This window comes from Pungitius pungitius, chromosome 15 (genome assembly GCF_949316345.1).
Source record: "Pungitius pungitius chromosome 15, fPunPun2.1, whole genome shotgun sequence".
Taxonomy (NCBI): domain Eukaryota; kingdom Metazoa; phylum Chordata; class Actinopteri; order Perciformes; family Gasterosteidae; genus Pungitius; species Pungitius pungitius.
In genome coordinates, this window is record NC_084914.1 from 9,999,705 (window position 1) to 10,012,539 (window position 12,835).

The following is a 12,835-nucleotide window of genomic DNA, read 5'->3' on the forward strand; positions in this document are numbered from 1 at the left end:
GATTGGTGTTGAAGCGCATTTAAGAGAACACAGTTCTGGACTCAACATAAAGCCACTGAAACCCATGTAGAAGCCGTAAGAAGAACATGAAATTAATTCATAATCCCAGAGGCTGGAGAAGGCAGTTTTCCGCCATGACATTTTTTTGGGGGACTTTTGATAGTTCCTATTCCTTCGTTGTTGGCACGGGAAGAGGGCAATTTGCTCAATTCTTTGTGTGCTTCTGTAAAGAGCCTAACAGGCAGGAAATTACCCCATCTTGAGTTCTAAAATGGTGAGCATGAATCGATTCTGATTGACCATGCTGTGCCAGCGTTTTTTGCGTCTTCCCGTTGAAGATTATGGCCAAATGAAACCACTTCATTTCTGACATTCAAAGTTTGTCCTTTAGAGGCAACACATTGCAGCATGCATGGACAGGAGTGGTCTTTTGACACTGCGTTACTCCAGTTACTGTCGTGGCGTTGCGGGTAAACTGGAGGGTGGTGAGAGTGGCTGTTATTCAGGGAAGTGAGCAGGAAAACGGAAACGTGCATCTGCTGGCGATTGTTTCGCTAAGCAGTTTTTTTTGTCCCTGGTCCGGCTCGAAAGCAGAACTGAATCAACACGGCAGGACCTCACCCACCCAGACACAGGGGGAGTGGGAGGAGGGATCCAGGTTGCTATGGTAAGGGTCATCCTGACTTCACCCTGATGGATGGCAGTGATTCTGTAGCTGAGGAGGAGTTAAGCTGGGCACCATGGCAACAGGCCACAGAAGGATAGCAGGGGATGGGTTCATGAAGTTGTTAGATTGATCTGACTCAGCCCCTGTGAAAAAAATATAGGTGCAGTACTGTTGGCTCAATATCGGACTTAGAAATTGCTATTTTCTTGCAGAAGGTAACTGCTGCACTTATAAATCCCCCATCAGATGCATCAGAACAGGAGAATGAAAGGTCCTCTTCAAATCCCCCACTGAAGCAGAACTGGGAATGAAAACAATACGTGTTTGTAAAATGAATTGTAGGCGTGTTAAGATCATCAGAATTTGCATGTTCAAGTGCAAATCCCCTCATATGAGTTAGGGTATGCAGGCACAGAATGACACCTGGTATTTATACATTTACACCAATTCCATGCTGTGAATGTGCAGCCAACACCTTTTCTACCTGTGAAACACTCACGTCTCATGACAGCTTGTGCCGCATGCAGTTTGAGGGTTTCCTGCCCCGAAGGAAGCAGAACGAGAGCGGGAGGGAGAGATGGACAGACACACAGAGAGAGAGATACGGGGAGAGAGATGTATTCCTCAGAAGCCCAACCCCATCTTTTATTTATGACCCACAGGAAGTCCTTGAGTGTGTCCTCTAGATGATACCCAGGAAGTAAGCACAACACGCAGCCATCAGAGCCCCTGACCGGTCACTGACAGTGAAATGGGGCGTGGTCAACAGGGGGCCACTGCAGGCTGTGGAGTCAGTTCGATGTACTCTGGATGTTAGGGTATCAATATTCATGCTAGTATGTGTGTGTGTTTTTTCTCTCTCTCTCTCTGCCTCTCAGCTCCTCCAAACTTCACCAAGATTCCAACGGACCAGATTGGAGTGTCAGGGGGTGTGGCATCATTTGTGTGCCAGGCCACAGGCAATCCCAAGCCTGTCGTCTACTGGAACAAGAAGGGCAAGAAGGTCAACTCCCAGCGCATCGAGGTGGTTGTCACAATGCACAATGGTCAACCCTTTCTGCAAACCCGTAATCAATAGAACGCAGTTTATGATAAAGACATTGCGATGTATACAATTACCATGCCCAGGGTGTACAGTATATTTCTAGATAGATACAGTAAATGGTTCAATTTATATTTGTGCTGGATCAGATATTGCTTTTTTTGATGGGAAATGTCATTCTGTTTTGCAATTTTACAACATTGTTTCTCAAAAGGCACAGCAGAGAGAGAGGTATCAGTTTACTCGGTTCATTCTCGTCAAGTGAATTAATAAGCACATTCAATATCTGTTCGGCTTCAGAATAACACAAATGAATAATGTAATCATTCAAGACTAAATTTATTGTAAAAGAATTAATGAGCATTATTACAAGGCATCACATATGAAGGAGATTTCATATCAAAATGCACATATTGTACAGTCACATTAGAGGACAGATCTTATATTGATGAAGGACTAATAGTTGGAGACAATGCAGAGGTGCCACTGTTAAGCCCCCCCCACGTTGGTAAGTATCTGCCTTGCTGCAGTGTCTTTTTGCGAGGCTCCGAATCCCTGACAGCTCCAGGACGAGAGCTGAGCCCGACCTGGTGGAGGGTAGGGCAAGTAACATCAAACAAAAAGCCCTTCATGGATTACCATGAGCTATCACACTATAGTCGTTATCACATTATTGCAGTAAAAGAATGCCAAGTTACGTAACATTGCCGTTGCTGTGCTTCTTCTGATAGGTGTCCGTCTGTTCCCTGTGCTGTGACTAACGTGTCTTCTCCTGTGCCTCCGTGGTCGTCCAGACTGTAGAGTTTGATGACGGTGCAGGTGCTGTGCTGAGAATCCAACCGCTCAGAGCGCCTCGAGATGAGAACATCTATGAGTGCGTGGCACGCAACAGTGAAGGAGAGGTGTCTGTCACTGCAAAGCTGGCCATTATCAGAGGTGAGACCCCCCCCCCCATCAAACCCCCACATTTCAACGTGCACACACCTGGTTACAACCGCTGTCTCCGGTTCCCTGAGCTGTCATAGATGTGACAATAGAGCCATGCCACACCCGTCCTCCACTGCAAACCGCAGTGCACGGTTCTTTTTATAGTCCCTCTGAGTGCGACAGAGCGTGATCCGGTGCCACGGAGGGAGCCAGCTAGCGTGCTAGCTAAAGGGTACTTCAACATCCCAATAGCTGGCCAGAGCGAGGGTGTTGATCGGATGCGCACTGCCTCCTTGGAAGGGAGACGTAACCAATTTGGGGCTCAAAGTTGTACCAAGTCGCAGCTCGTGGCAGCACGCCTGGGATCTGAGCACTTGGCTTCCGCACAGCACAGCTGGGAAGGATGAAGTAATAGAGGGATGGCCGCTTGGGCTGGTACGACATGAACAGAAATCACGGGATTAGGCCCCGGGTTTGGCAGAAAACTCATTTCTTCAAGGGGAAATTGAGGAAGAGAAAGCCAGAGGGAGGAAGAGGTTGAGGAGAGGTGAAAAGAAGCATGATGGAGGATGTGGAGGTGGGGGCCAGTTAAGTAACACTACAGGATGGTGTGAAACAATCAAGATTAAATAGGGTGTCGGAGGAGTGGTGGAGGGGGTGTAGAAGAGATGGATGAGGCCTGTGCGGTTGGCAGGGCTGTGGGGTAAGCAGAAGGCCGGGAGCCCAGGGAATAGACTCCTGTCCATCTGTTAGCCAGCCCGTCATCTTTGCACACACAGCCCCAATCTAAAGCCCATTACCACGTCAACTCTACCTCCAGGGGAAGCCTCTCTGTGTGCGGGACTCTTCCTGTTTGGATTGGACGTTTCACTGTGATCTGGGTACCATGACGTCCCCTGTCCCCTCTGTGACAACTGAGTACACTGTCTTTCATTCTTCTTTATCGGAGAACTGTGTAACAATATTTGAAAAATTGGATTGAGAGATGTTTGTAGCCATAGTTTTCTTTGTGTACCGACGCACATGTGACGGGGCTTTAGGGGAATATTACCAACAATGCCACCTAGTTAGTTAAACCCAGGGAGACACTAATTTAATGATTTTAATAAAGAACCTGTCAACAATTAAACTACTGAATCTATTTTTGACTTTTCTACAAAGCATAAACTTGAGGTTTCTCTGCTATTAGCCTGCTGATAGCCTGCTGTTAGCGGATTATGCAATGCAAAAAGTAAAGTCGTTTTTTTGGCTGTTTATTGCCATGAAGCTCCTTGGGAGAAACTGTGGACTTTGTGTAATTTCCATCTGCCGTGTTAAAGTGCCTTGGAGTTTTTAATGACAGATATTTCATGCTTTTTTTCATGTTGCTTCCACTTCACAATTCTATTCCTCACAAAAATAAAAACTGGTGCTCGCCACTACTTGACAGTTTAAACCCAGAGCTTTACAACCGTGCAATCCAGTAAAATAATAAACCAATGTGCTGGATGATGTCATCAAAGAAGGCTCTAAGTGCACAAATGCTGTGCTTGGGCAAGTCTTCATTCAATGGAGGAAAGGTTCAGCAACCACTAGGGGCAAAGAAAGGAAGCTTTTCCATTACAGACCAAACCCATGAAAGGTCTTTTCCTCCCCTGATGTGTTCCATGGCATCATAGTGTACACTGGTTGACCGGTGCTGAGAGCGGCGTTGTGCAGTGTGAGGGGCATGTGGTTTGCCACCGGATATGCACCCCCGCTGTGTAGGCTGCCTAATGGATGGACATGTGGTAGGTTACGGTCAGGAAGACATTTGTGCCTTTAACATCATCACCACACATCACTCTTCCAATCCCATTAACTTCTCCTCTTCCTCCTTTCTCATTTCACTGCATACATCTTTCTGTCTTTGACTAGCAGCCTCTCTTTTTTTGGCCCACAGCAAAGTCTGTTTCTAATTTCATCTCTCTTGTTTTATTCATTCTTTCATTTTCTCCACCATCTATTCTGCCTGACCCTCACTGTCTATCCGACTCTCTCTACATACACACCCCCCCCCCCTCTTTGCATTTTGACAGTCTCTCTGCTACACCACCCCCCACCCCACCAACCCACCCCATCCCTTTTCCCTCCAAACTGCTCCTTTCTATGGACACTGCAGTTGTGTTGTTCTGCCTCGAGGAGATGGGAATATCTGCAGCTCTGCATGTTTGAAAACCTCTGGTGGGCGAGAGATTCTCATCATTGCAGCCGTGTATCTGTGTGCATGCACATGGATTTCTTTGTTTACGGGCGTGTGTGTGCGTGTGTGTGCATGTGTGTGTGTGTGTGCGGCTGGTTTGTAATCCTGATTATACCCACCTCTCAGTGTCCCATTTTAGGAGAAAGGGAGGCTGGGAGAGATGGGGGAGGAAGTGGGTGAGAGAGAAAAGTGGGAGGAGAGACGTTCTGCCACCACGGCACCCGCCCTTCATATGAACAACAAAGTCAGATCAGTGATTTCCCCCCCCCCCCCCCCCCCACCCCCCGGCGTCAGCTGCTTTGGCAGGCCGGAGGCTCAAGCAGCATTTTGGTCTGGAAACAACGGAGAGTATCAACTCAGCCTGCAAGAGGATTACACTCCCTGAGTGGAGAACCGGCTCTTTCATCTGCCCAGTTTTCCCTCACTCGTCTATTCTTCAAGTATGTTTGCATGTAACGTGTTATGTGTGCGATCGTCAGGTTTCGCGTGTTCAGTCTCTGTCTGCTGATACCGTGAGGACACAGAGCAGTGGGGACATATGTGGGGATTCGGTGGGATTCATCTACAATACCAAATCCTCTTCTGCCTTGTAATGTGATCTATTATCATAAAGGGCCATTAGCATTTAAAGTGCTCCCCTTCAGCAGTCTATGGGTCAAAGCAATACACCCTTCTTAAGAGTGACAAGCACCGGCTGGTTAATCCTTAATCAGGTTCCCTGAGATCATCTTTTATTTGGGCTTCTTTCATCCATGTGGTCATTGTTTTTTCTCTGGAGAAGCTGGTGCGTCTGCATGGGAGAGTCTTTGGGTGACTGAAGGAGATACAGAGAGAGAACGGAGAGGAAAACCTGGATTCGTGTTTGTTTGTTTGCATCGAATGCATTATGTGTTTGACTCTGTGTGTTTGCGTGGGTGTCTGTGTGTCTGTATTTCCTAGTATTTGAGTTTTCGTGCGCTTGCACGCACACGCATGAATTGCATATTTGCCCAGATTTGGTTGGCTTCAACGACTGTTTTCGGGCACTAGGCCTGATTGCCCCTCTGCAAACATAACCAAGCCAAAATGTGAGCTCTCAACCTCCTGATACACACAAATACACACAAACACAAAGCTGCAGGGAACAATGTTCGCTGGTCTTTGCCAATGTTCCCCCAAAAGCTGTTGACACATTCGGTGTTTATACACACATGGCGCATTTTTCCATAGGCCGTCTTATCAATTTAACCAGGAGATGGAACACAGCGGCGCTTTTTGTGCAGCAGTGTTTGTGTTTGATAAATGATTCATTTGGTGAAAAGTGTGATCAAGGCCGTGGCCGCAGTATCTATTTCAAGCAGTCGCTGACTCATCCGGTCGCCTGGCTGAATACCTGTAGCCCCCTAATCTCCTCTCCAGTGAACTGTGCTTCACTGTCCAGCGCAACTCTCATCCTGCTGGGGTGCATATATTCTCAGAACGGAGTGGGAGTCGTGAGCTGCGTATTAGTTTCATTTTTCCCTTCATTCATCAATGATCCGTATTCAAGTGACCCCAGAGCTTCACCATCATTTCTAAATTAAATGAATCATTTACATTCCATGGAATTTTCCACACACGCTGTCTCCGTCTGTGTGTTTGTCTATCCATCCGCCAGTATCATTGGTTATTTGTTTCCATACCTCACACAGAGTTCATAAGAGGATGAGATATGGGCGCATATCTAATGTATCTAAAAATATAATATTTATTGAAAAAAAAACAGGATTAAACCATGAATTATAAATATTTTCTAGCCCCAAACAACAAACAGTAAATGAACAATATCATATTATTTCTTTAGAAAATATTTCCATTTAAAAATGAATATATCCATCCATCCATCCATCTGTCCTTGTTTCTCTTACCTCTCGCCAATGACCCAGTCCGAGGTCCACCTACTGTATACAGCACTGATAAAGACCTCACTGCAACACGGAACCCACCCAGCGAACACGCACACGCCCCGAGCCCGCTGCAGCGGCGTGCTCTAATTAACAGCCAGGGAGTCCGTGTAGCGGTAGCTAGAGGGGTGATAAAAAGACCATCTGAACCCTCTCAGGGGGGAGGTGGGGTTGGGGGGTGGTGGCAGGGGGATGGTGAGGGGGGTGGAGGGAGAGCAGATGTAGGTCTGGCATTTTCCTTCCCTCGGGGGAGCTCTCATCATGACCTCCCCATCGATCTACCCACTTCTCCTTGCTTTCTCCTCCTGCATGTTTCATCAATGGCCCTACCACTGGCGTCCATTCAGGTGGATCATTAGTATCGATCAGTCAGGGGATGACGGAGAGGGAAGCCAGGGGGGTGGGGTCGGGGGGTCGGGGGGGGTGGGGGGGGGGGTCCTCTCCTTCCAATCGTGTCTCAGTTGGCTGATGTGAAAACGTTGCTTGCTACACGAGATCGCACCTATGACCCCAGAATCCAGGCCCATCACCACACTCTCCTCTCTGCTGCCATCGCTCTCCTGCTCCCCTTCTCCTCTCCATCCTCCTCACCGCAGCGGCTTGACAATCCTATCTGCCGCGGTCGCTCCAAAGCCGATGACTGTGGAACGAGAGAGAGAGAGAGAGGGAGCGATAGATCCTATCTCCGCTCAGCCTCTCATCCCCATCGCAAAGTATTTGGAGACAGATGGTACACTTCTGTCATGTGGTTAGGTAGCAGGGGGCCCGGAGGAGGAGAGGAGCAGTTGATGTGGCCACAGTCTGTGTCTTGGACTGTTTGGCTCCGGATACATCAGTGATGCCCGGCTTGAGCAAGCAAACTTCTTTTGGCGGGGGGGGGGGGGTATGTGATTGACAATCAAGGGGCTCTTGCGAGTTTGATTTATTAGCCGAGCAAATTGCAATCTTTGTAATTGCTTTGCTGCTGTAGGAAAGTGGAATATATAATTACAGGTCCAGGTACGGCGGAGGTGTCTGTGTGTATTTGCGGTAGGGATAGAGTGGTTAAAAGGGTAAGGAGAGGAGGAAGCAGGAATGCGGATGGATGCTTGATTACGTGTCTGGCCATCTGGACTGTTGTCACTGAGATGCTTAATCCCATTCACCACAGAAAGTGTTTGTGTGTGTATGTGTGTATGTGAAATGGAAAGCAACTGCTTTTCCGCATGCACACACCTTGCTTTTCCTGGACATGTGTGGACGTGTCCGTGCATTTCTCTACCCGTATTGCACAAATCTGTGATGATGCTAATGAGAACATAGCAATAGAAACAAACATGTACACACACCCAGGCGCAGGAAGCACACACACACACACACATAAACATTTATTCACTGCCCCACAACATAGTCAGACATATCCAGACGCTATGCAGACACATCCCAGACCGGCCTCTCTAATCGTTGGTACATTTTAACAATTACTGCTAACAGGTCCTTATTACCCCCGGTGCCCTGCCCCTCCTCTTGATCCCAAATTCTAATTGCTGCTGCTGTTTCTGAGCAGCCCTTCTGCATAGTTATTAGACAGGAATCATTACCACCACACAACACACAACCACACCATGGCAAACTCACAGCTCACTGCGACTGCCACCAAACACCTGGGTTTCGATATGTGTGTGTGTGTGTGTGTGTGTGTGTGTTTCCGGCTGTGTTCATAGGTGTGTGCGTACAGCACATAAGTAGCTCCTGCTGACTGGGCGGTGTGTTTATACGTTCTGTAGAAACGGCCTGTCACACACACGCGAGTTGTGGCTGTGCCGCCTACTGGATCACCTAATGAGTAGCTAGCCGTAGGAGCCAACATGCGCCTTTGATGAGGAAGGGTAGTAGTAGGTCATCTGTACTCGCCCCAATCACTGCAGATGTTAAAGGAGCAGTTGGTCAGTGGCTCTCACACCACGTTGCATGAGCAAGTCTGTTCACGTTGGAAGGAGGTGTGTAAGGATTCAGTGGCTGTGTTGACTCTGTCCCTCTGCAGGCAGATAAGTAGGCCAATTTAAACAACTGCAGATTTATTGTCCTAAAGATTTATGAGTAATGGCGAAAATGCTCCCGCAATGATGCAACTTGATGATGTTGGTGATCACTTTTACACTAACATTAAGACAGAATTTCCAGATGATTGTAGATAATCACGGAATGAATTGGTATCCCTTAACCTAACCCTTTCAATGTGTCCAGTACTACCTGTAAATCTAATGACACCTGTTATTTCATTCTGTTCATCCTTCCAGAGGACCTGTTGCCCTTTGGCTTCCCCAGTATAGACATGGGTCCCCAGCTGAAGGTGGTGGAGAGGACGAGGACGGCCACCATGCTGTGTGCAGCCAGCGGCATCCCCGACCCGGAGATCTCCTGGTTCAAAGACTTCCTCCCTGTCGACCCCGTCAGTAACCAGGGTCGCATCAAACAGCTCCGATCAGGTGAGATAGACGATTATTTTAATTGAAAATTAAAGTAAACAAACGGTCCTTCTAGAGCTTCAGGTGAAATCCCTGCTGCTCTAAATTTGGTGATTATCGTGTTTTAATTATTATTGAGGGATTATATGCTCCACGTTGAGTTTATCGACATCCTTTGGGGTTTAAAACCTTTTTAAAGCCAATTCCATAAGGAGGCTAACTTTAAGCCAAGAAGAAAATACTGTTTTTATGAACATGGGGGGGGGGGGGGGGGGGGATTACAAAAAGATGACAATTTACAAATCTGTCTCCATTGGCATGAATTAAAAATAAATTCATGGCAGCAAGCAAGAAAAGTTCCATATACACTTATAACAACTAGGTTGAAGAAGTTCAGAAGCAATTATAAAGTAAATCCGCTTTGAAATAAAAGCTTAATATTATAATCAATGTACTCAATTTTTTTTTAAATATTTTCTCAAAATCAATTGATTCACACATAAGAGTTTAACTATTGCTCCTATTATCTTTTGACCCACCGAGTCTTAAATTGTGTGAAATGAGCTCAGCGCCGTCAAATCTGAATTTAAGATCCCTCAAATAATGTAATGGGCAAAGGGGGGGGCGAAGCGTTTTGTGTGTCTGTGCAGACGGATCAAGGTGAGAATACAGAATACCACCCTGTGCTTAGAAGCTCAGCTTTGTTTAGGCTCTTCTAAATAGATGATACCGTGTCCACAAGTGTAGGCAGATAGGTATTTTCTCAGACGCGCTCTAACTCCGCCGTCCTCAGGGGAAATGAGAGCGACGGTGAGGAGATACCATTTTGTTGTTGCTTCATCCATATTCTCCGTGCAGGGCGCCTCCGTCCTGCCAGCTCTGATATCTTCCTTCTGTCAGCCCGAGATCCTTCGCTGATCACTTGTGCCCTCTGTCAACCTCGCGTCTGCATCTCGGCTTGCACAGTTTGCCACTGTGCTGTTGAAACAAATTTAAGTCTGACACTTTCAATTTTTTTTGTTTTGTTACCGTCGCTGCGCTTGTCAAGCACCACGCATGCATTTTACAGCGGAAACGTTGTCAGGTTGAACCACATGAATCTTTTAGTCATTTTTGAACCTTCGAGAATCTGGTTTCACACAAAAGTAGAAGCTCATTTTGAGCTGTTGGAAGATTTTTCTGGTTAAAATGACAAAGGTATGGTCGAGTGTAACGGCAACTATTACATTTCTCAAGTGCAGCTTTAAATCATTTTTAGGCAATTATACTATGTATTTTACAGTGGAGAGAAATATTTTACTTTTTACAGTCCTACATTTATTTAGTTGCAGACTTAGATTATTAATATAAATCAACGTGTAAACAACTCTTATAATTACCCATCAGCAAGAAATAGCCCCGGCATTCAAGAGCTGCATTAGTGATGAATACATTAATATAAATAATTATAATATAATGATTAAATATATTTGACTCTGGAATGGGCCATTCTGTATAATTAATCATTTTACTTTCTGGCACTGGAAGTATATTTTAGTGCTAATACTTTTGTAGTAAAACAATTTAATACTTTTACTTGTAACTGAGTATTTTGAAACTTTTAAAAGACAAACTAACAAAGAACAAGCGAGCAGAGCTGGCATGAATAGTGTTCTGTGGGTGACTTTGAAGGCCTGTGTCTGGCTTGGCCAAAATAAATAAAACCCTCTTCAAAATAAAATGGATGGCTGCATCCAAAATGATATGCAGAAATACAAAAGGTAAAATGTAGAAGACTTGGAAATAATGGTTCTGCATTGGTTTGTATTGCAAGGTTAGATCTAAATGTCAAACTGTTGATTTTGGGCTTATAGAGTTACGCAGTGTCTTACCAAACATCCTCATGTTTGCAGCTTTATTTAGCAAACACAAAGCTCTTCATCAATTTTTTTTTTATCTTTAATAAAACTGTTCTTCTGTTTCTATTTTTTTATGAAAAAAGAAACCCAATGACTGTAATACACCGCATCGATAGGTCGAGATGCAAAGCACGTCACGCCCCACATTCCCTAGTTACATTTGCTATGATCATGTCTGCAAATATGATTGTACAATCACCGTTTGGCTGAGGGGGGTTTATTAACAAAACAGCCAATTGTAGTGTTTGTGGGAAGGCCGTTATCTGTGCTGAGACCAGTTTTAGCTCTTACACCCAATGGCTGTGTGATTTCCAGTAATCCACTGATGTGTAAAAATGGATACTCAGCGTTGTAATTTACCGGGTACCAAAAGTGGAATTGCTTCCGTGTGAAATGCTGTGCACTACGTGTGGGTGGAACCAGCCTGTGGCCACTGTATCGATGCAGGTGAGACTATACCAACAAAAAAAAAGCTTTTAACTTTAAAGCTGCAGTTTGTCCAGTAGAAAACCTCCTACCAGAGGGTGCACTGCAGTGATCCATAATTATAATAAACACTGCAAATGTTTTTCTGTTCTCTGCACATAATTTATGAGAAACTGCCGGTGGCCTTGGAGCTAACAAAGAACCTCTCTCACGCCTCTCTATGCATCTTGAAGCAGTTTTTCTTCCCTGTTTTCTCTCTTACTAAGTGCAGTAATGTCATTAATATGTAAAGTATCTATCATAATAACTTCTCACCTGGTCTGCTCTGAGACACAGACCCATGACACCGATTCACAGGTATAGAACGTGAGGCCACAGAGCAAGACAAATGGCCCAGTTATTCACTTCAGGGCTTAATGGGATTTGAAATCACCTAAAGCATTGCGAAGCTGAACAACAAAATGCGCCGTATAATGAACCAAACACTGCAGCGCGAGGATTTGGAAGAAATCAATTACATCTGAGCGACACGAAATAGCAACGAGATGTGTTATGGATGAAACGCTCCCTTAAAATCTGTTTAATGGGGGCACCTTCCAAGCTTCGCCTCTGATTTAGTGGACGGCTGCCAGCTGCTGTTGGAGCGCAGCCAGGGATCTGTTTCGGGACACAATTATTGTTTTCTCTCTGTCTCTTTTCGTTTTCTTCCTCTGTTTCGGGACTGGACACGTTTTTATGGCCCATTTGGGCCCGGATGAAAAATGATATTGAGAATGACTGCACTCAAATTGCACAAAAGAAAACTCTGAGCTTTTCACAGCCCATAAGTATCCATCAACTGGGGGTGTCCTCCAAATGCAGGTCGCTGTCCACATGAAAACTACACACACACACACACACACACACACGCCATCCGCTTTCCTCAGGGTCTTGAAACACGTGGCACAATGTGGGGCTGGACTTCTCGTGAAATCTTTATACCTCAACCAAGGCATCCAGCCCCTTTTTTCATGCCATCTGCTGCACGAGGTGAGGTGTGGCTGAGGTGAACCGTGACGAGCTGTCGCTCTGTGACATTTGGGACTGAGATGTGGGGAGTTTTCCTCAGCATTCAACACGTTTCTAACAGACGGCACACAGAATGGGGAAGTGGATTGGCCTGTCTTCTTAATGGAGACCTTTGATCTGATCACAGGTCGTTGTTGTGGTAACGGTCAGCGTTTTGGTCACTTTTATCTCAGTTATTAAGAGAAGGGATAAACACAGACACACTTTGGGCTAACTC

The 12,835-nt window shown here is 45.7% G+C and overlaps 1 protein-coding gene across 1 annotated transcript in view; it reads left to right on the plus strand.

Moving 5' to 3' along the window:
- The window catches only part of LOC119209887 (receptor-type tyrosine-protein phosphatase S-like), a 59,224-nt gene that overhangs the window by 16,978 nt on the left and 29,411 nt on the right, over positions 1-12,835 (plus strand). Inside the window, exons 3-5 of the mRNA XM_062557768.1 lie at positions 1,546-1,691; positions 2,504-2,645; positions 9,059-9,247. Coding sequence (XP_062413752.1) covers positions 1,546-1,691; positions 2,504-2,645; positions 9,059-9,247 — 477 coding nt within the window. The remainder of the gene's footprint in view (positions 1-1,545; positions 1,692-2,503; positions 2,646-9,058; positions 9,248-12,835) is intronic.